General features: G+C 49.4%; 1 protein-coding gene across 1 annotated transcript in view; it reads left to right on the top strand.

The window, feature by feature from the left end:
- The window catches only part of ST8SIA6 (ST8 alpha-N-acetyl-neuraminide alpha-2,8-sialyltransferase 6), a 178,805-nt gene that overhangs the window by 100,388 nt on the left and 58,915 nt on the right, over positions 1–19,502 (top strand). Inside the window, exon 4 of the mRNA XM_086948097.1 lies at positions 59–171. Coding sequence (XP_086804223.1) covers positions 59–171 — 113 coding nt within the window. The remainder of the gene's footprint in view (positions 1–58; positions 172–19,502) is intronic.

Raw genomic sequence — 19,502 nt, 5'->3', positions numbered from 1 at the left:
AAGAAAACAAAAAAATTTAAATAACATTTTCTGACTTTTGTTTTATTCTGTTTGTTAGTCACAACCTTTTATGGAGCGTCCTTACAAGCGTTGTGCTGTAGTTGGTAATGGTGGGATTCTACAAAACAGCAGCTGCGGAGCTGAAATTGACGAGTCTGATTTTGTATTCAGGTAAGCAAGAAATCATTTAATGACAGGTTGAAATGTGCGCACTCATGAATGTGGGAATGGCATACTTTGTTTTAGCTAGTTTACCATTTCCTCGTTTTCCTCACTGCTAGTACCTTTCCATTCATTGCCTGCTTCATAAACACTAATCTAAGAGGTAAACCTTAAATACCAAGCTTCTCATCTCATGGTATTTTCTTAATTTTTCCTACTACAGTGAAGCATTATATGATTTGCATGTGTGAGATTGTCTCAAATGTACAAATAGTATTTTTTACAAATGCAAAACTACTTTTGGAATATGCATAGCTTTAATTGCACTCATAAAAAATACACTTCAAGAGACCAAGTCCCAAAAGCATTTTTGAGAACATAAAGTACTACTTTATATACTCTCAAATATTGTTCCCAAAAAACTGTACAGGGAGCTTCGCCTATGTCTGCCCTATATCTTATGAGCGGAGTTCTCCGCCATGATTGCAGATAATTCAGCTTCCTAAGGTGTTCATTATCGGACTAAATGTGCGTTGGGCAAGGGAAAGTCGCACAAATTTTGGAAATATCGACTATTAAATGCATGGAATTAGTAGAAAATTCAGTCTGGATTTTGTGAGGTACATCCACAAAGAGTCCCTCAACTGCACAGCAACTGCCAACAGGTGAAAGGTGAAACACCTCACCTTTCAGATCAACACCAACAGCAAAACAGCGGTCAGAGGCGCCCTCATCTACAGACCTCCTGGGCCATGCCTCGACTTTTGCTAGACCATCTTTGACTTCATCTCCCCGCACGCTATCAACACAAAGGACCTCCTCTTCCTTGGTGACCTCAACTTTCACCTTGATGACCTCAACAACACCAACACAACCAATCCACTTGAAAGCATGGAAATACTGTGTCTCTCCCAGCCTGTCACAGACCCCATGTGTTTGCCGGGCACACTCTCAACCCCATATTCTCAGTCAGCAACAGAATCAGGTACAGTCACGCCACCATAATCACCTGGTTTATCCACTTCCACATAACAACCGCCTCCACCGCATGCTTAAACCCACCCAAATCCCTCTACAGGAGCTGGAGCAAAGTAACCGAAGACCTCTGGACTAGCTACCTCAGCTCCTCACCTCCCGAGGCCACCACCGACCTCGAGGGGGCAGTCGGAAACTTCAATGCATGGATCAACAATTGCACCAAGATAGTGGCACACATCAAACCCACCAAAACCATCAGATCCACCAAACATCGCAGCTGTTTCACCCCAGAGCGCAAATCTCAAAAGCGCACCTGCAAGCATCTTGAAAGGATCTGGGGCACCAGCAAAACAAACAATGACAGCTTTAACTTCAAAAGAACCCTTAATGAGTACCACCAGCAGCTCAAAACAGCCAGGAAAAAGAGCCTGGCCTCCTGCCTGGATGCGAGCTCCAACCACAGCAAGAAACTATCCTGCATTATCAATACATTTTCCAACCCCACAGGTACAGAGAACTCCATAACCTCCTCTCAGGAGCTCTGTGATTCCCTCACAAACAGCAAAATCGCCACCATCTACGAAAACTTCAACCACCTGTAACCAAACTCAACAGACTCCTCAACATCCTTGATTCTCACAAAATCTCACTAAACACATGGGAACCTCTCTCTCTGAACACTACCGCCACCATCATGGGCTCCATCCACTCAGGAGCTCCCAAGGATACCTGCCCTAACCACATGTTCAATCTGGGAAAATACACAATCATCAAGGAACTCACCACCATCATTAATACATCCTTTCCCTTGGCCTCCTTCCCCGAAGGATAGAAACATGCAAAAGTCAAACTGCTCCTAAGAAAAAACACTGTGGATGCCAAAGCCCTCAAAAAGGCCCCCCCCCCATACTGAAGGACTGGGCTATTCTAAGGCCCAGCTGTGCCAGGGGACAACACCTGAAACCTTCGTGGGTTACCTGTTCCGGCGTACAAATTACAGAGACACGGGACACTTCCTTCGGCATCAAAGATCAGCGTTTATTTACTGCAGGGATACAGAAATCGCAAGAAGTACACAACGTGTAGGTTCTGAGAGACTGCTTCGAATTGCAAAAGTGGGTCGCTCCTTTTATACATATTTTAGTCATAGCACAACATGGCGAACAAAAGGTTACAACTCAGTTCCCACAGTAAACTTCAAAAGGATTGCTTTCATGTGTTCAGGAGCCCGGAACATAATTACAGTAGCATCGCCGGTTCCCAACTGTAAAAGTACGTTATCTCACCATTAAGTGCATTCCATTCTGGCTGTAAACGAGTTAAGAAAAGAGACAGAAACAGGTGCAAGGAAGACAAAGTTAAACAACAGATTGGAAAAGAGTGTAGGGGGAGCAATATCGGAAGCGCGATTGCAGGATCAAAGGATTCGTGCCTAATGCATGCACGGCTGAAACAATAGACCGGCACGGCAAGATGACCCTCGAGCGGGGCCATCTGCCTTTGCTGTGTCATCCCCCTCGTCATAAAGACACCTTCAGAGGAACACGTGTCTTCCGCAAGAGCTTGGGAGTCCCAGGGTCACGAAGCGGACAGTGTCCGTTCGCTGGCTACTTGAGGGCAAGAGACAAAATGGATGCCGTATCTAAAATGGAACCCGTGGGTTCAGATGAAGAAACCCACGAATAAGACGAATGGTTCAAGGCAGCGTAGCGAAAACGCGTACACCCACTAAACTCGTCATTTGAGGTTCATAGATACCAAACTCTTCCATATTCGAACAAGTCAAAAACATCATTACGATTCTCACAGAACCTCAGACGCTCCTTTTGCCCTCATGTAGGCAAGCACTAGTCGATATCAGAATCGATCTCGATATTCATCAGATCGTTCAGATGTTGCTGCAACATTATTCTATCCAGCAATGCTTCCTTGGTAACAGATGGCCGTCTTATACACGTTGTAGCACAGAGGCCACATAAGGCAGGACCACACTGCACGCAAAGACAACACATGAACAGGAACGCTACAACAACCCCGATGATCATCAGAATCTTCCAACCCCAAGTCGACATCAGGCCCCAAAACCATCCTAGTAGAGTCCAATCACCTACGTCCACGTGTATGGACTCGGAGATCTTATGCAACTTCGAGATGGCTTGATATACAGTTGGAGCATTATCAGGGATGAAAATACAACAACTCAAATGGATCACCTTGCACGCACCACCTCTATCTGCAAGAACAACGTCTAGAACCTAACGGTTCTGCAACGTCATAAGCCTCTCCGCCTGAAGCTCTGCTGTCAAATTACCAAGAGCACTTGCAGTTATGTTAGCAGCCGATTTTACTACACGAGTCAATTGTCTCAGGTTCCTACTATTAACCATAGGTCCCCAAAACGGCAGGAAACCCTTAAAGAAGTCTCCTGCTTCTTGACCGGCAGTGTCCTCTTTGCTAACAACGCCTCTCACAACTCTAGTCTTGTGATAGTCCGAGGCAACTGTGAAAGTTGGTGGCAACAGATTCGCAATATAACAGGTGCCCGAGAAGTCACGGGGCAACCATGTATATGCGCGATCATAACATACAAAGTAGGTACCCTTGGCAGTCAAGAAAACAGGGGAAGAGAGCATTGGTAAAACATACGTTTCAGTACAAGCATGTACAAGCTGAGCTCGCGGATTTCGACCAAGACCTTGCAAGCAGAAATTACCGAGGTGGGGTACGATCCAGATCGGAGACGAGCTTTTAAGCTGTCTATCACCCACTGACATGCTATACTCAGCCTCACTCAGGTCCTTGTATGCTCGCACCTCTTCCTCTGGAATAAGCGATGCATCAAAAATATCTCTATCTAAGTCAGCAATCGCTATTGCCAAAGTCTTATGGTACGGGCCGGGACCAAGACCTGCAGAGCGCGGCTCTCGATGGGGGTAGGAATCTAGTGCACTACGGAATATGGTTTGGAATGCTCGAGCTGATCCCTGGGAGCTGTAAGGAAGAACCAAATACGGAATACCCCTATCCATGGTATGTGGCATTAACCCACACACCCAACAGTTAGTAGTATTCATCACCAACTAATGCTGATGTAGGAGCTGGACAAAGGAGTTGTTCATGAATTCCGCACGTCTAAACTGTTCATGTTGGGGCAGAGGATGAAAGGAATGTGGAGAAACAGTGGGAATAGAATTCAGTTCAGAAGAAAAAGAAGTAGGTGAAGCGGAAGGCAATAACGACTGTATTCCAAAATACACTCCACCCACCAATAGCATAGAAACAGTCAGAAACAGCAGGAACACCTGAAACAGAAAGCATTTTGTTCGTACAACCTTATACAATTTTGATCTTTGATCCAACATTCTCTCTACTTCCGACAACTTAGAGAACTCCATCCTCTAAAAACCATCCGTAACGTTCTTGACGCACTTCGTTCTGAGTAGCGATTATCAATTCCCAGGAGTTCCCAGGAATCGACAAAAGTAACCGACCTAGTGTCAGAAACCTGCTAAACAGAAGGAAGTACCCACACGGCCCTACGGTCAACCCGGATGAAAGGTTTTCTTTAATCAAACATTCAATTTTAATGCAAATCTCCTAGCTGTGGAAAAAGAGGAACACACGTGAAGAGAGACTCAAAAATTAATAGAGGATGCAATTGTTCATAATGTTCGTAGCAACAGTAAGAGGGGTAATGTGAATTCAAAAAAAGCAAAACAAAAAGGGATTTTTTTATTAGTCTTTGTCACGAGAACGAAGGAAATATCTACTTCTTCCAGGACGAGTCTGCTCTTCAAATAATTGGTCAGGTTGCGAAACAGTGTTTGATCGATCAGATGACAGTTCGGGTCTCGAATTCTCCAACGCTGACGATTCAACAGATGTATCTGGCTGCAATGAAGTGTCTCCTACAGGTTGAGCATCACTAAACAGCACAAAACATATTGGGGTCTCAGTTTCCGTTGCGGCAATTCCAGTTCGGACCCAAGAATCTGCTGGCAAAGGGATCGGGACTTTCTTGGTGTGGGTGGCATGCACCCAATTCTTTCTGCCTCCCAACCGAACTGCAGTCCTTGTGGCCAACAGGACTTGGAAGGGACCCACAAATCTTGGCTCCAAATTGCGCTTTCTCCCAAAGTTGCGGGTGACGACCCAGTCACCCGGTTGGAGCCGATGTCCAGGACCCTCTGTCTGTGCCGGTAGAGCTTCAAAGACCTGTTGATGAATTAACCTCAATTTAGCAGTCAGATCATAAAGATAATCAATCAACATTGGGTATTCGAGACTATCAAATGCCTTAGGCCTCGGGACCCCCCAAATGTTCGCAGGACGGCCAAACACAATCTCATATGGGCTACGCCCTACTCGAGAGTGCACAGTCGCCCTGGTCGACAAGAGAGCTAGAGGCAAGGCATCAGGCCATGACAAACCAGTCGTCGCTTGAATCTTAGCAAGTTTGGTTTCAGAGTACCATTGTACCCTTCAACTAAACCCGCTGACTGGGGATGATTGGCGCTATGGAATTTTTGTCGAATTCCAAGGCCCTTACACACACTCTTCATCACACTCCCCACAAACTCACTTCCGTTATCCGACCATACAATCCGTGGCATTCCATACCGAGGAAAGTATTCCTTCAGTAGGACTTTCACGGTGGACAGGGCAGTATTATCTTTAAGAGGATAGGCCTCAATCCATCTGGAGAACGCGCAAACCACAACTAAAACATATTTCAGGTTATTGCATCTCTCCATATGGATGAAGTCCAATTGGATGACTTCAAAGGGACATGTAGGAGGAGCAAAATGTCCATGTGGAGTGGGGGTGCCCTTGCCAGGATTATACATCATACATACCATACAATTCTTAACCATTCTCTCAGCACACTTAGCAATACCATCATTCTTCCATACAGGGGACAACAACTTACATATACCTTTCGCGCTAATATGTGACAAGCTGTGAGCCATAGTCACAACGGCTAGCACATATGCATCCGGTAACATCCACCTCTGATATTCCGACAAATCAACCCAACATCCATGCGCGTCTAACTTTCCCGTGCTTTCTTTCCACTTAGTCTTTTCAGTTTCGGTGGCCTCATTCTGAATCACTTTCACGCTTTCAACAGTGTCTTCACACATACCAGTTTCCGCCGGCCACCTCACTGAACTCGTAACGTACATTCGGGTTGCAAGATTCTTAGCTGTTTCCTTAGCAATCTCATCCGCAAACGCATTACCACGACCAACATCATCCGTAACCTTTCGGTGCGCGCTGCATTTAATGATTGCCACCTGCTTTGGCAATGTAAGTGCATCCAAAAGATCGTTCACGAGCTGTCCGTGTTGGATCTTTGTACCATGCGATGTCATAAATCCTCTTTCTCTCCACAATCGACTAAAACTATGTGCAACGCCAAACGCATATTGACTATCTGTAAACACATTCACTCGCTTTCCCTTAGACAAAACACACGCTCTCGTCAACGCAATCAACTCTGCCGCTTGCGCTGAATTCTGGCTCAATCTCGCAGTTTCCACAACCGTACTCAACGTCACTACAGCATACGCAGTCGTCACATCACCATTCGGCAACTTAAAACATGAACCATCAACATACAGAGTACCATCGGGATCTGCCAATGGAGTGTTTTTTAGGTCAACACGACCCTTCGTTTCTTCTTCAGTTCGTAGATAACAATCATGTGGTGGTACATCATCTGATTCCATATTAATCGGCAGCAATGTTGCCGGGTTCAGTACATTACAACGCTTGATCTGTATATGACTTGCCAAAAGCGTCAACTCATAACCGGACAACCTTGCGCTCGTCAAGTGTTGAGTTTTTGTACGATTCAAGAGAGTGTCAACTGCATGCGGAACCATCACCGTAAGCATATTATCCATGACCAGTACTGCAGATTGCCGGATGGACACCGCAGCTGCCGCTGTCGCTCTTAGACAACTCAGCAATGCTCTAGCTACCGGGTCCAAGGTCGAGGAAAAATATGCACATGGACGCTGCTTACCTCCAAATTGTTGCGTGAAAACACTCAACGCACAACCTTCTCTCTCGTGAATGTATAGTGTAAACGGCTTGCTGTAATCAGGAGTACCCAACACAGGAGCCGAACACAACGCATCACGCAATTCAGAAAAACTTTTCTGACACTCTTCAGTCCATGGCAAAGGAGTCGGAACATCCTTGCACGTGAGGGCTAACAATGGCTTCGCTAGCAATGAAAAATTTGGAATCCATTGCCTGCAGTATGACGTGATACCTAGAAAGGCACGCACATCTCTCTGAGTTGTTGGCACAGTCATTCGAGCGATCGCTGCAATTCTTTCTGGGGTCAACCTTCTTCCCTCCTTTGACAATAAGTGACCTAGATAGGTTACTTCTTGACAACAATATTGTAGCTTAGAAGGTGACACCTTGTGATGTAAGTCACAAAGATGCTGTAACAGCGATACTGTAGCAGTTTTGCAAATCTGCTGAGTGTCAGCAGCCACCAACAGATCATCAACGTACTGAATCAAGGCCGAACCAGCCGGTAACACAAACGCGTCAAGTTGACTCTTAAGGGCTTGGCTGTAGATCGATGGACTCTCACAGTAGCCCTGAGGAGCGCGTTTAAACCTAAAGCTGCGGCCACCTAATGAGAAGCCGAATAGATCTCTGCTTTCCTCAGCAATCGGAATGCTAAAGAAAGCATTCTTCAAAACGATCACCGAGAACCAAGAGGCAGAGGCTGGAATCAGAGTCAGCAAAGCTGTAATGTCAGGCACCACAGGAAATTGTGGAATCACAATTTTATTTACCTCTCTTAAATCAATGACAAAACAATACACAGGAGGCTTAGATGGATCAGTTCGCTTCAAAATAGGTAACACAGGACTATTACACACATTTCCCCGAGTTTCCTCAATAACATCCTTCTTGATCAAGTCATAAATGATCGCTAATAGCGCTCGTTCACCATCAAGAGAGATACGATACTGGGGAATACGTGTTAACCGCACATTCGATTTCAATTGGACAACATAAGGTGATATGTCCAACAGGCCCACATCATTGGGACCTGTTGCCCACAAAGACTCAGGAAGAGAACTCAATTCCGGTGGAAGCTTATCAGTTTACAAGTACATAGGAGAGGTCACTCTCTGACCCAATGTAAGCTCCACTCCTGCAGGAGAACAGTACAGAGTCGCATATAACCGTTTCAACAAATCCAAGCCCAAAAGATTCTCACCACAACCAGTAGTTAAAATCAAAGGAGCTTCTAGCTCACGAGGCCCAATTGTGAGGGGCAAAGGGCTAGAGACCGGATTGCTAACGGGGGCGCCAGAGAATCCAACGGAAACATTTGTTAAGCCAGACAAAGGTGCGCCAGGGAGTTTCGAATGCATGATGGAACTTTACGCTGCACCAGTGTCCAACAGAAAAGGCTCAACTACGCCCGATGTGGCAACTGCGACGTAAGGCCCTCTCTGATCAACCGGAACTGATACTACTCCCTCTCTTTGTCTGTGGCTGTCCTAGTAATTACCGTTAACATCAATGTCATGCTCGACGTAATAGTCGTCCACATGATACTGTGCAGATCTACCTGATGATGAATCGCGCTGATCAAAGCAATTGTTCGAATCTGATGAAGTGGTAGAACGCTCATTCTGATTTTGAGTGACACCGCGACCTCTACCACATGATGCCTGTTGAGGACCACTACGACCTCCTCGGGCCGAAACACCACTATTTCGGTCACGCAAAACCGGACAATTAAATTTCAAATGGCCCTCACCCCTACAATATGCGCATTGATTGTACCCAAGCATAGATCTCGGTGTAGAGGAGTCAGTACGCGACTGCGTCCTAGAAGACTGTGACTGTGATCGATTTTGCTGCTGTAAGTCATTTTGATTCGAGCGTGGAGGATACGCTTGCTGCAACAGAACCTTAGTTTTAAGATCCTTCGTTTTCTTATCTGCACGATCACTTTCTTCCTTTTCTCTATTTTTGTAATATTGAGCCGTGGCTAATATTTGAGCAGTAGTCGAAACAGCCCACGAACTTTCGGAATTTTTCAATTTGTTGCTGAGTTCAGGCAACAAATTCGATACAAATTTATCCACAAACAGTCGCTGACCTCCCTCAGTGCTCATGTCCTGACCACTGTGATCGATAAATGCCTCCTCAAATCTAGTAAAGAAATCAGAGACACTCTCGTCCTTCTTTTGCTTGCACGCAGACAATTTATCCGAATTAACTCTCATTGTAAGTGTAATAATCCTCTGGGGCAGATCAGTAATGAGCTGTTCAGGCTTAGCCCCGCCAACTTGTCGTCCGTCAGCCGCCGCAAGAGCAGCCCAATCACCGCCTAACTCGGCTACGTGATTCTCTTGCCGGATTTTCGCCCAAATTGGTTGAGGTACTACATTACCGAACAACATATCAATATCGGCGAGGTTCATAATAGTAGCATCCACTAATTGGGATAATTCCTTATAATAACCTGCCGGATTTTTGCGGGGGTCAGGCAAAGTTTGTTTCACCTGCAAAACTTCTGATCGTTTCCATGGGAGGTGTATCCAAACTCTCTGGAAATGTGGCAAAATTGCAGGATTAGCAGCGGGATTACCTGGCATCCACACTGGAGGAACTTCTCGCATGGGATACTGACCAGGTTGTGCCATCCACTCTTCAGTGGCATCATTAAACAATGCTCGAGGTTGTACTGTAGATCGGAAGGATAGGAGACGCTCTAAAGCACGCCGGACATTACCACTCACAATCATACCGTTCGAAAACTGATTCTGAAGTTCAGTAATTTCGGCGGTACATTGTCTACCTCATCATTATCCCATTCCTCTCGTAAAGATTTACACATTTCCTCAAACACAAATCTTTGCGTGGGCTCATTAAATTGAGAGAACGTCTCGAGAACTATGCGCGGGGTGTACTTAGCAGGATGCCTAATCCATTTACGCGTCATTTTCACTAGCGTCTCACTTTCCCTACCACCAGGAATTTGACTTCGTCTCTGAGAGACATCAGAAACATCGGACCCAAGGATCGGTCCAAATGGAGAGTAAAGATTAGCAACAGCATTAGGCATGCGTTTCAAAAGGGGGTGGGGTCGCACACCACTCACTCACCAGCGGGATCGCCCCTAAGGACTATGGTCAGTGTAGTTTTGTATTCCACGATGTATCTTTCTTTGCCATCCCTGGACACGTGTTTCGGGGTATTTACCCCTCATCAGCAGGGAATAGGCCATCTTCTTATCTTCTGGGGTTGCCGGTGGCTGCCAAATATTGCCAGGTCTAGTACCACACAGGCGCGCGGGTGCGGGGTCCCAGGCTCGTCAGCCCGCTTAAACATTTCAAAAGGGGGTGGGGTCGCACACCACTTACTCACCAGCGGGATCGCCCCTAAGGACTATGGTCAGTGTAGTTTTGTATTCCGCGATGTATCTTTCTTCGCCATCCCTGGACACGTGTTTCGGGGTATTTACCCCTCATCAGCAGGGAATAGGCCATCTTCTTATCTTCTGGGGTTGCCGGTGGCTGCCAAATATTGCCAGGTCTAGTACCACACAGGCGCGCGGGTGCGGGGTCCCAGGCTCGTCAGCCCGCTTAAACATTTCAAAAGGGGGTGGGGTCGCACACCACTCACTCACCAGCGGGATCGCCCCTAAGGACTATGGTCAGTGTAGTTTTGTATTCTGCGATGTATCTTTCTTCGCCATCCCTGGACACGTGTTTCGGGGTATTTACCCTTCATCAGCAGGGAATAGGCCATCTTCTTATCTTCTGGGGTTGCCGGTGGCTGCCAAATATTGCCAGGTCTAGTACCACACAGGCGCGCGGGTGCGGGGTCCCAGGCTCGTCAGCCCACTTAAACATTTCAAAAGGGGGTGGGGGTCATACACCACTCACTCACCAGCGGGATCGCCCCTAAGGACTATGGTCAGTGTAGTTTTGTATTCCGCAATGTATCTTTCTTCGCCATCCCTGGACACGTGTTTCGGGGTATTTACCCCTCATCAGCAGGGAATAGGCCATCTTCTTATCTTCTGGGGTTGCCGGTGGCTGCCAAATATTGCCAGGTCTAGTACCACACAGGCGCGCGGGTGCAGGGTCCCAGGCTCGTCAGCCCGCTTAAACATTTCAAAAGGGGGTGGGGTCGCACACCACTCACTCACCAGCGGGATCGCCCCTAAGGACTATGGTCAGTGTAGTTTTGTATTCCGCAATGTATCTTTCTTCGCCATCCCTGGACACGTGTTTCGGGGTATTTACCCCTCATCAGCAGGGAATAGGCCATCTTCTTATCTTCTGGGGTTGCCGGTGGTTGCCAAATATTGCCAGGTCTAGTACCACACAGGCGCGCGGGTGCGGGGTCCCAGGCCCGTCAGCCCGCTTAAACATTTCAAAAGGGGGTGGGGTCGCACACCACTCACTCACCAGCGGGATCGCCCCTAAGGACTATGGTCAGTGTAGTTTTGTATTCCGCGATGTATCTTTCTTCGCCATCCCTGGACACGTGTTTTGGGGTATTTACCCCTCATCAGCAGGGAATAGGCCATCTTCTTATCTTCTGGGGTTGCCGGTGGCTGCCAAATATTGCCAGGTCTAGTACCACACAGGCGCGCGGGTGCGGGGTCCCAGGCTCGTCAGCCCGCTTAAACATTTCAAAAGGGGGTGGGGTCGCACACCACTCACTCACCAGCGGGATCGCCCCTAAGGACTATGGTCAGTGTAGTTTTGTATTCTGCGATGTATCTTTCTTCGCCATCCCTGGACACGTGTTTCGGGGTATTTACCCCTCATCAGCAGGGAATAGGCCATCTTCTTATCTTCTGGGGTTGCCGGTGGCTGCCAAATATTGCCAGGTCTAGTACCACACAGGCGCGCGGGTGCGGGGTCCCAGGCTCGTCAGCCCACTTAAACATTTCAAAAGGGGGTGGGGTCGCACACCACTCACTCACCAGCGGGATCGCCCCTAAGGACTATGGTCAGTGTAGTTTTGTATTCCGCGATGTATCTTTCTTCGCCATCCCTGGACACGTGTTTCGGGGTATTTACCCCTCATCAGCAGGGAATAGGCCATCTTCTTATCTTCTGGGGTTGCCGGTGGCTGCAAAATATTGGCAGGTCTAGTACCACACAGGCGCGCGGGTGCGGGTCCCAGGCTCGTCAGCACGCTTAAACATTTCAAAAGGGGGTGGGGTCGCACACCACTCACTCACCAGCGGGATCGCCCCTAAGGACTATGGTCAGTGTAGTTTTGTATTCCGCGATGTATCTTTCTTTGCCATCCCTGGACACGTGTTTCGGGGTATTTACCCCTCATCAGCAGGGAATAGGCCATCTTCTTATCTTCTGGGGTTGCCGGTGGCTGCCAAATATTGCCAGGTCTAGTACCACACAGGCGCGCGGGTGCGGGGTCCCAGGCTCGTCAGCCCGCTTAAACATTTCAAAAGGGGGTGGGGTCGCACACCACTTACTCACCAGCGGGATCGCCCCTAAGGACTATGGTCAGTGTAGTTTTGTATTCCGCGATGTATCTTTCTTCGCCATCCCTGGACACGTGTTTCGGGGTATTTACCCCTCATCAGCAGGGAATAGGCCATCTTCTTATCTTCTGGGGTTGCCGGTGGCTGCCAAATATTGCCAGGTCTAGTACCACACAGGCGCGCGGGTGCGGGGTCCCAGGCTCGTCAGCCCGCTTAAACATTTCAAAAGGGGGTGGGGTCGCACACCACTCACTCACCAGCGGGATCGCCCCTAAGGACTATGGTCAGTGTAGTTTTGTATTCTGCGATGTATCTTTCTTCGCCATCCCTGGACACGTGTTTCGGGGTATTTACCCCTCATCAGCAGGGAATAGGCCATCTTCTTATCTTCTGGGGTTGCCGGTGGCTGCAAAATATTGCCAGGTCTAGTACCACACAGGCGCGCGGGTGCGGGTCCCAGGCTCGTCAGCACGCTTAAACATTTCAAAAGGGGGTGGGGTCGCACACCACTCACTCACCAGCGGGATCGCCCCTAAGGACTATGGTCAGTGTAGTTTTGTATTCCGCGATGTATCTTTCTTTGCCATCCCTGGACACGTGTTTCGGGGTATTTACCCCTCATCAGCAGGGAATAGGCCATCTTCTTATCTTCTGGGGTTGCCGGTGGCTGCCAAATATTGCCAGGTCTAGTACCACACAGGCGCGCGGGTGCGGGGTCCCAGGCTCGTCAGCCCGCTTAAACATTTCAAAAGGGGGTGGGGTCGCACACCACTCACTCACCAGCGGGATCGCCCCTAAGGACTATGGTCAGTGTAGTTTTGTATTCCGCGATGTATCTTTCTTCGCCATCCCTGGACACGTGTTTCGGGGTATTTACCCCTCATCAGCAGGGAATAGGCCATCTTCTTATCTTCTGGGGTTGCCGGTGGCTGCCAAATATTGCCAGGTCTAGTACCACACAGGTGCGCGGGTGCGGGGTCCCAGGCTCGTCAGCCCGCTTAAACATTTCAAAAGGGGGTGGGGTCGCACACCACTCACTCACCAGCGGGATCGCCCCTAAGGACTATGGTCAGTGTAGTTTTGTATTCCGCGATGTATCTTTCTTAGCCATCCCTGGACACGTGTTTTGGGGTATTTACCCCTCATCAGCAGGGAATAGGCCATCTTCTTATCTTCTGGGGTTGCCGGTGGCTGCCAAATATTGCCAGGTCTAGTACCACACAGGCGCGCGGGTGCGGGGTCCCAGGCTCGTCAGCCCGCTTAAACATTTCAAAAGGGGGTGGGGTCGCACACCACTCACTCACCAGCCGGATCGCCCCTAAGGACTATGGTCAGTGTAGTTTTGTATTCTGCGATGTATCTTTCTTCACCATCCCTGGACACGTGTTTCGGGGTATTTACCCCTCATCAGCAGGGAATAGGCCATCTTCTTATCTTCTGGGGTTGCCGGTGGCTGCCAAATATTGCCAGGTCTAGTACCACACAGGCGCGCGGGTGCGGGGTCCCAGGCTCGTCAGCCCACTTAAACATTTCAAAAGGGGGTGGGGTCGCACACCACTCACTCACCAGCGGGATCGCCCCTAAGGACTATGGTCAGTGTAGTTTTGTATTCCGCGATGTATCTTTCTTCGCCATCCCTGGACACGTGTTTCGGGGTATTTACCCCTCATCAGCAGGGAATAGGCCATCTTCTTATCTTCTGGGGTTGCCGGTGGCTGCCAAATATTGCCAGGTCTAGTACCACACAGGCGCGCGGGTGCGGGGTCCCAGGCTCGTCAGCCCGCTTAAACATTTCAAAAGGGGGTGGGGTCGCACACCACTCACTCACCAGCGGGATCGCCCCTAAGGACTATGGTCAGTGTAGTTTTGTATTCCGCGATGTATCTTTATTCGCCATCCCTGGACACGTGTTTCGGGGTATTTACCCCTCATCAGCAGGGAATAGGCCATCTTCTTATCTTCTGGGGTTGCCGGTGGCTGCCAAATATTGCCAGGTCTAGTACCACACAGGCGCGCGGGTGCGGGGTCCCAGGCTCGTCAGCCCGCTTAAACATTTCAAAAGGGGGTGGGGTTGCACACCACTCACTCACCAGCGGGATCGCCCCTAAGGACTATGGTCAGTTTAGTTTTGTATTCCGCGATGTATCTTTCTTCGCCATCCCTGGACACGTGTTTCGGGGTATTTACCCCTCATCAGCAGGGAATAGGCCATCTTCTTATCTTCTGGGGTTGCCGGTGGCTGCCAAATATTGCCAGGTCTAGTACCACACAGGCGCGTGGGTGCGGGGTCCCAGGCTCGTCAGCCCGCTTAAACATTTCAAAAGGGGGTGGGGTCGCACACCACTCACTCACCAGCGGGATCGCCCCTAAGGACTATGGTCAGTGTAGTTTTGTATTCCGCGATGTATCTTTCTTCGCCATCCCTGGACACGTGTTTCGGGGTATTTACCCCTCATCAGCAGGGAATAGGCCATCTTCTTATCTTCTGGGGTTGCCGGTGGCTGCCAAATATTGCCAGGTCTAGTACCACACAGGCGCGCGGGTGCGGGGTCCCAGGCTCGTCAGCCCGCTTAAACATTTCAAAAGGGGGTGTGGTCGCACACCACTCACTCATCAGCGGGATCGCCCCTAAGGACTATGGTCAGTGTAGTTTTGTATTCCGCGATGTATCTTTCTTCGCCATTCCTGGACACGTGTTTCAGGGTATTTACCCCTCATCAGCAGGGAATAGGCCATCTTCTTATCTTCTGGGGTTGCCGGTGGCTGCCAAATATTGCCAGGTCTAGTACCACAGCGCGGGTGCGGGGTCCCAGGCTCGTCAGCCCGCTTAAACATTTCAAAAGGGGGTGGGGTCGCACACCACTCACTCACCAGCGGGATCGCCCCTAAGGACTATGGTCAGTGTAGTTTTGTATTCCGCGATGTATCTTTCTTCGCCATCCCTGGACACGTGTTTCAGGGTATTTACCCCTCATCAGCAGGGAATAGGCCATCTTCTTATCTTCTGGGGTTGCCGGTGGCTGCCAAATAATGCCAGGTCTAGTACCACACAGGCGCGAGGGTGCGGGGTCCCAGGCTCGTCAGCCCGCTTAAACATTTCAAAAGGGGGTGGGGTCGCACACCACTCACTCACCAGCGGGATCGCCCCTAAGGACTATGGTCAGTGTAGTTTTGTATTCCGCGATGTATCTTTCTTTGCCATCCCTGGACACGTGTTTCGGGGTATTTACCCCTCATCAGCAGGGAATAGGCCATCTTCTTATCTTCTGGGGTTGCCGGTGGCTGCCAAATATTGCCAGGTCTAGTACCACACAGGCGCGCGGGTGCGGGGTCCCAGGCTCGTCAGCCCGCTTAAACATTTCAAAAGGGGGTGGGGTCGCACACCACTCACTCACCAGCGGGATCACCCCTAAGGACTATGGTCAGTGTAGTTTTGTATTCCGCGATGTATCTTTCTTCGCCATCCCTGGACACGTGTTTCGGGGTATTTACCCCTCATCAGAAGGGAATAGGCCATCTTCTTATCTTCTGGGGTTGCCGGTGGCTGCCAAATATTGCCAGGTCTAGTACCACACAGGCGCGCGGGTGCGGGGTCCCAGGCTCGTCAGCCCGCTTAAACATTTCAAAAGGGGGTGGGGTCGCACACCACTCACTCACCAGCGGGATCGCCCCTAAGGACTATGGTCAGTGTAGTTTTGTATTCCGCGATGTATCTTTCTTAGCCATCCCTGGACACGTGTTTTGGGGTATTTACCCCTCATCAGCAGGGAATAGGCCATCTTCTTATCTTCTGGGGTTGCCGGTGGCTGCCAAATATTGCCAGGTCTAGTACCACACAGGCGCGCGGGTGCGGGTCCCAGGCTCGTCAGCACGCTTAAACATTTCAAAAGGGGGTGGGGTCGCACACCACTCACTCACCAGCGGGATCGCCCCTAAGGACTATGGTCAGTGTAGTTTTGTATTCCGCGATGTATCTTTCTTCGCCATCCCTGGACACGTGTTTCGGGGTATTTACCCCTCATCAGCAGGGAATAGGCCATCTTCTTATCTTCTGGGGTTGCCGGTGGCTGCCAAATATTGCCAGGTCTAGTACCACACAGGCGCGCGGGTGCGGGGTCCCAGGCTCGTCAGCCCGCTTAAACATTTCAAAAGGGGGTGGGGTCGCACACCACTCACTCACCAGCGGGATCGCCCCTAAGGACTATGGTCAGTGTAGTTTTGTATTCCGCGATGTATCTTTCTTCGCCATCCCTGGACACGTGTTTTGGGGTATTTACCCCTCATCAGCAGTGAATAGTCCATCTTCTTTTCTTCTGGGGTTGCCGGTGGCTGCCAAATATTGCCAGGTCTAGTACCACACAGGCGCGCGGGTGCGGGGTCCCAGGCTCGTCAGCCCGCTTAAACATTTCAAAAGGGGGTGGGGTCGCACACCACTCACTCACCAGCGGGATCGCCCCTAAGGACTATGGTCAGTGTAGTTTTGTATTCCGCGATGTATCTTTCTTCGCCGTCCCTGGACACGTGTTTCGGGGTATTTACCCCTCATCAGCAGGGAATATTTGGCAGCCACCGGCAATATTTGGATACAACGCGGAATACAAAACTACACTGACCATAGTCCTTAGGGGCGATCCCGCTGGTGAGTGAGTGGTGTGCGACCCCACCCCTTTTTTGAAATATTTAAGCGGGCTGACGAGCCTGGGACCCCGCACCCGCGCGCCCGTGTGGTACTAGACCTGGCAATATTTGGCAGCCACCGGCAACCCCAGAAGATAAGAAGATGGCCTATTCCCTGCTGATGAGGGGTAAATACCCCGAAACACGTGTCCAGGGATGGCGAAGAAAGATACATCGCGGAATACAAAACTACACTGACCATAGTCCTTAGGGGCGATCCCGCTGGTGAGTGAGTGGTGTGCGACCCCACCCCTTTTTTGAAATATTTAAGCGGGCTGACGAGCCTGGGACCCCGCACCCGTGCGCCCGTGTGGTACTAGACCTGGCAATATTTGGCAGCCACCGGCAACCCCAGAAGATAAGAAGATGGCCTTTTCCCTGCTGATGAAGGGTAAATACCCCGAAACACGTGTCCAGGGATGGCGAAGAAAGATACATCGCGGAATACAAAACTACACTGACCATAGTCCTTAGGGGCGATCCCGCTGGTGAGTGAGTGGTGTGCGACCCCACCCCTTTTTTGAAGCATTAGGTATGCGACTACGGACAGAAGGAGAAAAGGAGAGAAGTACAGGGGCAACAACATGAGGGCTGAACGTAGGAGCAGTAGGAGCAGTAGGAGTAGCCAAGAGCGCAGAAGTAGCGGGAACAATAGACTGAGAAGGTATGGGCAGTGGAGCAGTAGGAAGAGGGGCAGGTAAGGGAGCAGGAACAACTTGAGGAACAAGAGGATTCGGAAAGACAGGACCAACGGCAGGCTGACCCGCAGCTGCCGGAACAACAGGTTGAAGGACAGGAGGAGCCACAGGAGCTGTAGTATCCTGTTCGTATGGAGGTGGTGATTTCAGTAGATAGGACAGCAAAGGGTCCTCTACCGCTTCTTCTCCCTTTTTATCAGAACTCGACGGTAAAACCGGATAGCATTTATCCACCGCCATATGATGCAGTCTAGCAAAAACGTCCTTTTCCTTCTCTTCTTTGTCTCGCTGAAACTGCTCTGCATCTCTCATCACCGTCATGATACCTTCCCTCTTATTTTTCTTAATCTGTTTGATTTCTTTCTGCTTGGCCTCTTTGCGCCATAACCGAAAGGAATCAAACATGGCCGGCCTAGCTTTCTTTTTAAACAATTTTGCTTCAAGATTGTCCAAAATTGCAGTTTCGAAACTACCATGGGGTGGTCAACTAAGGACACCATCATTTTTAGTGTAACGGATCCAATATTCATTATATACGATAGGACCTACTCCATGGCGACTATAGAGCTCATAAATTGGAGTTCCAACTGGAGGTATCGGACATGAGTCCTCCAATTGGGAATCCGTACCGCAACATTTAAAGAAACCAAACAAAGTACTACGGCCAGGCATCGTGCACACTAACCGAGTTTACAAACTTCAAGGGTTATCGAATTACGATATCCTCGCAAAAATGCAAGACCCTCGGTTTTTGGCATTTGCAATCGTCAAATAAAACCCAACAACTAAGAACCAACAACTAAGAACCACAAATGCAATGGAACCATGCAAACAACCAAGTTTCAACAACAACAACCAAGGACTATGGGAGCGACCCACAAATACTTAACTGAAAGAACAATGGTGTCACCAGGAAGGCCCGTCAATCGTCTCGCCATACAAAGGACTACGCCAGGCGCCAAAACAGGTCGACAGTCAGGGCATCAGTCCGTCGCAGCCGTCAGGAGGCGGGAATCTTCGCGGGAAAAAGTCTTCGGACCACTTATTTCGACAACAGGATCGATGAAGCGGGGTGCACCTTTCCTCGGAGATTTCACACGAAGTTCCTCACGATCGTCGGGCTTTGGACCGGTACCGCTGATGTCGCCCCACGTTGGGCGCCAACTGAAGGAAAAAACACTGTGGATGCCAAAGCCCTCAAAAAGGCCCCCCCCCCATACTGAAGGACTGGGCTATTCTAAGGCCCAGCGGTGCCAGGGGACAACACCTGAAACCTTCGTGGGTTACCTGTTCCGGCGTACAAATTACAGAGACACGGGACACTTCCTTCGGCGTCAAAGATCAGCATTTATTTACTGCAGGGATACAGAAATCGCAAGAAGTACACAACGTGTAGGTTCTGAGAGACTGCTTCGAATTGCAAAAGTGGGTCGCTCCTTTTATACATATTTTAGTCATAGCACAAC

The sequence above is a fragment of the Lissotriton vulgaris genome, unplaced genomic scaffold (assembly GCF_964263255.1).
Source record: "Lissotriton vulgaris unplaced genomic scaffold, aLisVul1.2 SCAFFOLD_826, whole genome shotgun sequence".
Lineage (NCBI taxonomy): Eukaryota > Metazoa > Chordata > Amphibia > Caudata > Salamandridae > Lissotriton > Lissotriton vulgaris.
The sequence above is the reverse complement of the archived record's forward strand: the minus strand, read 5'-3'. Positions and strand labels throughout refer to the sequence as shown.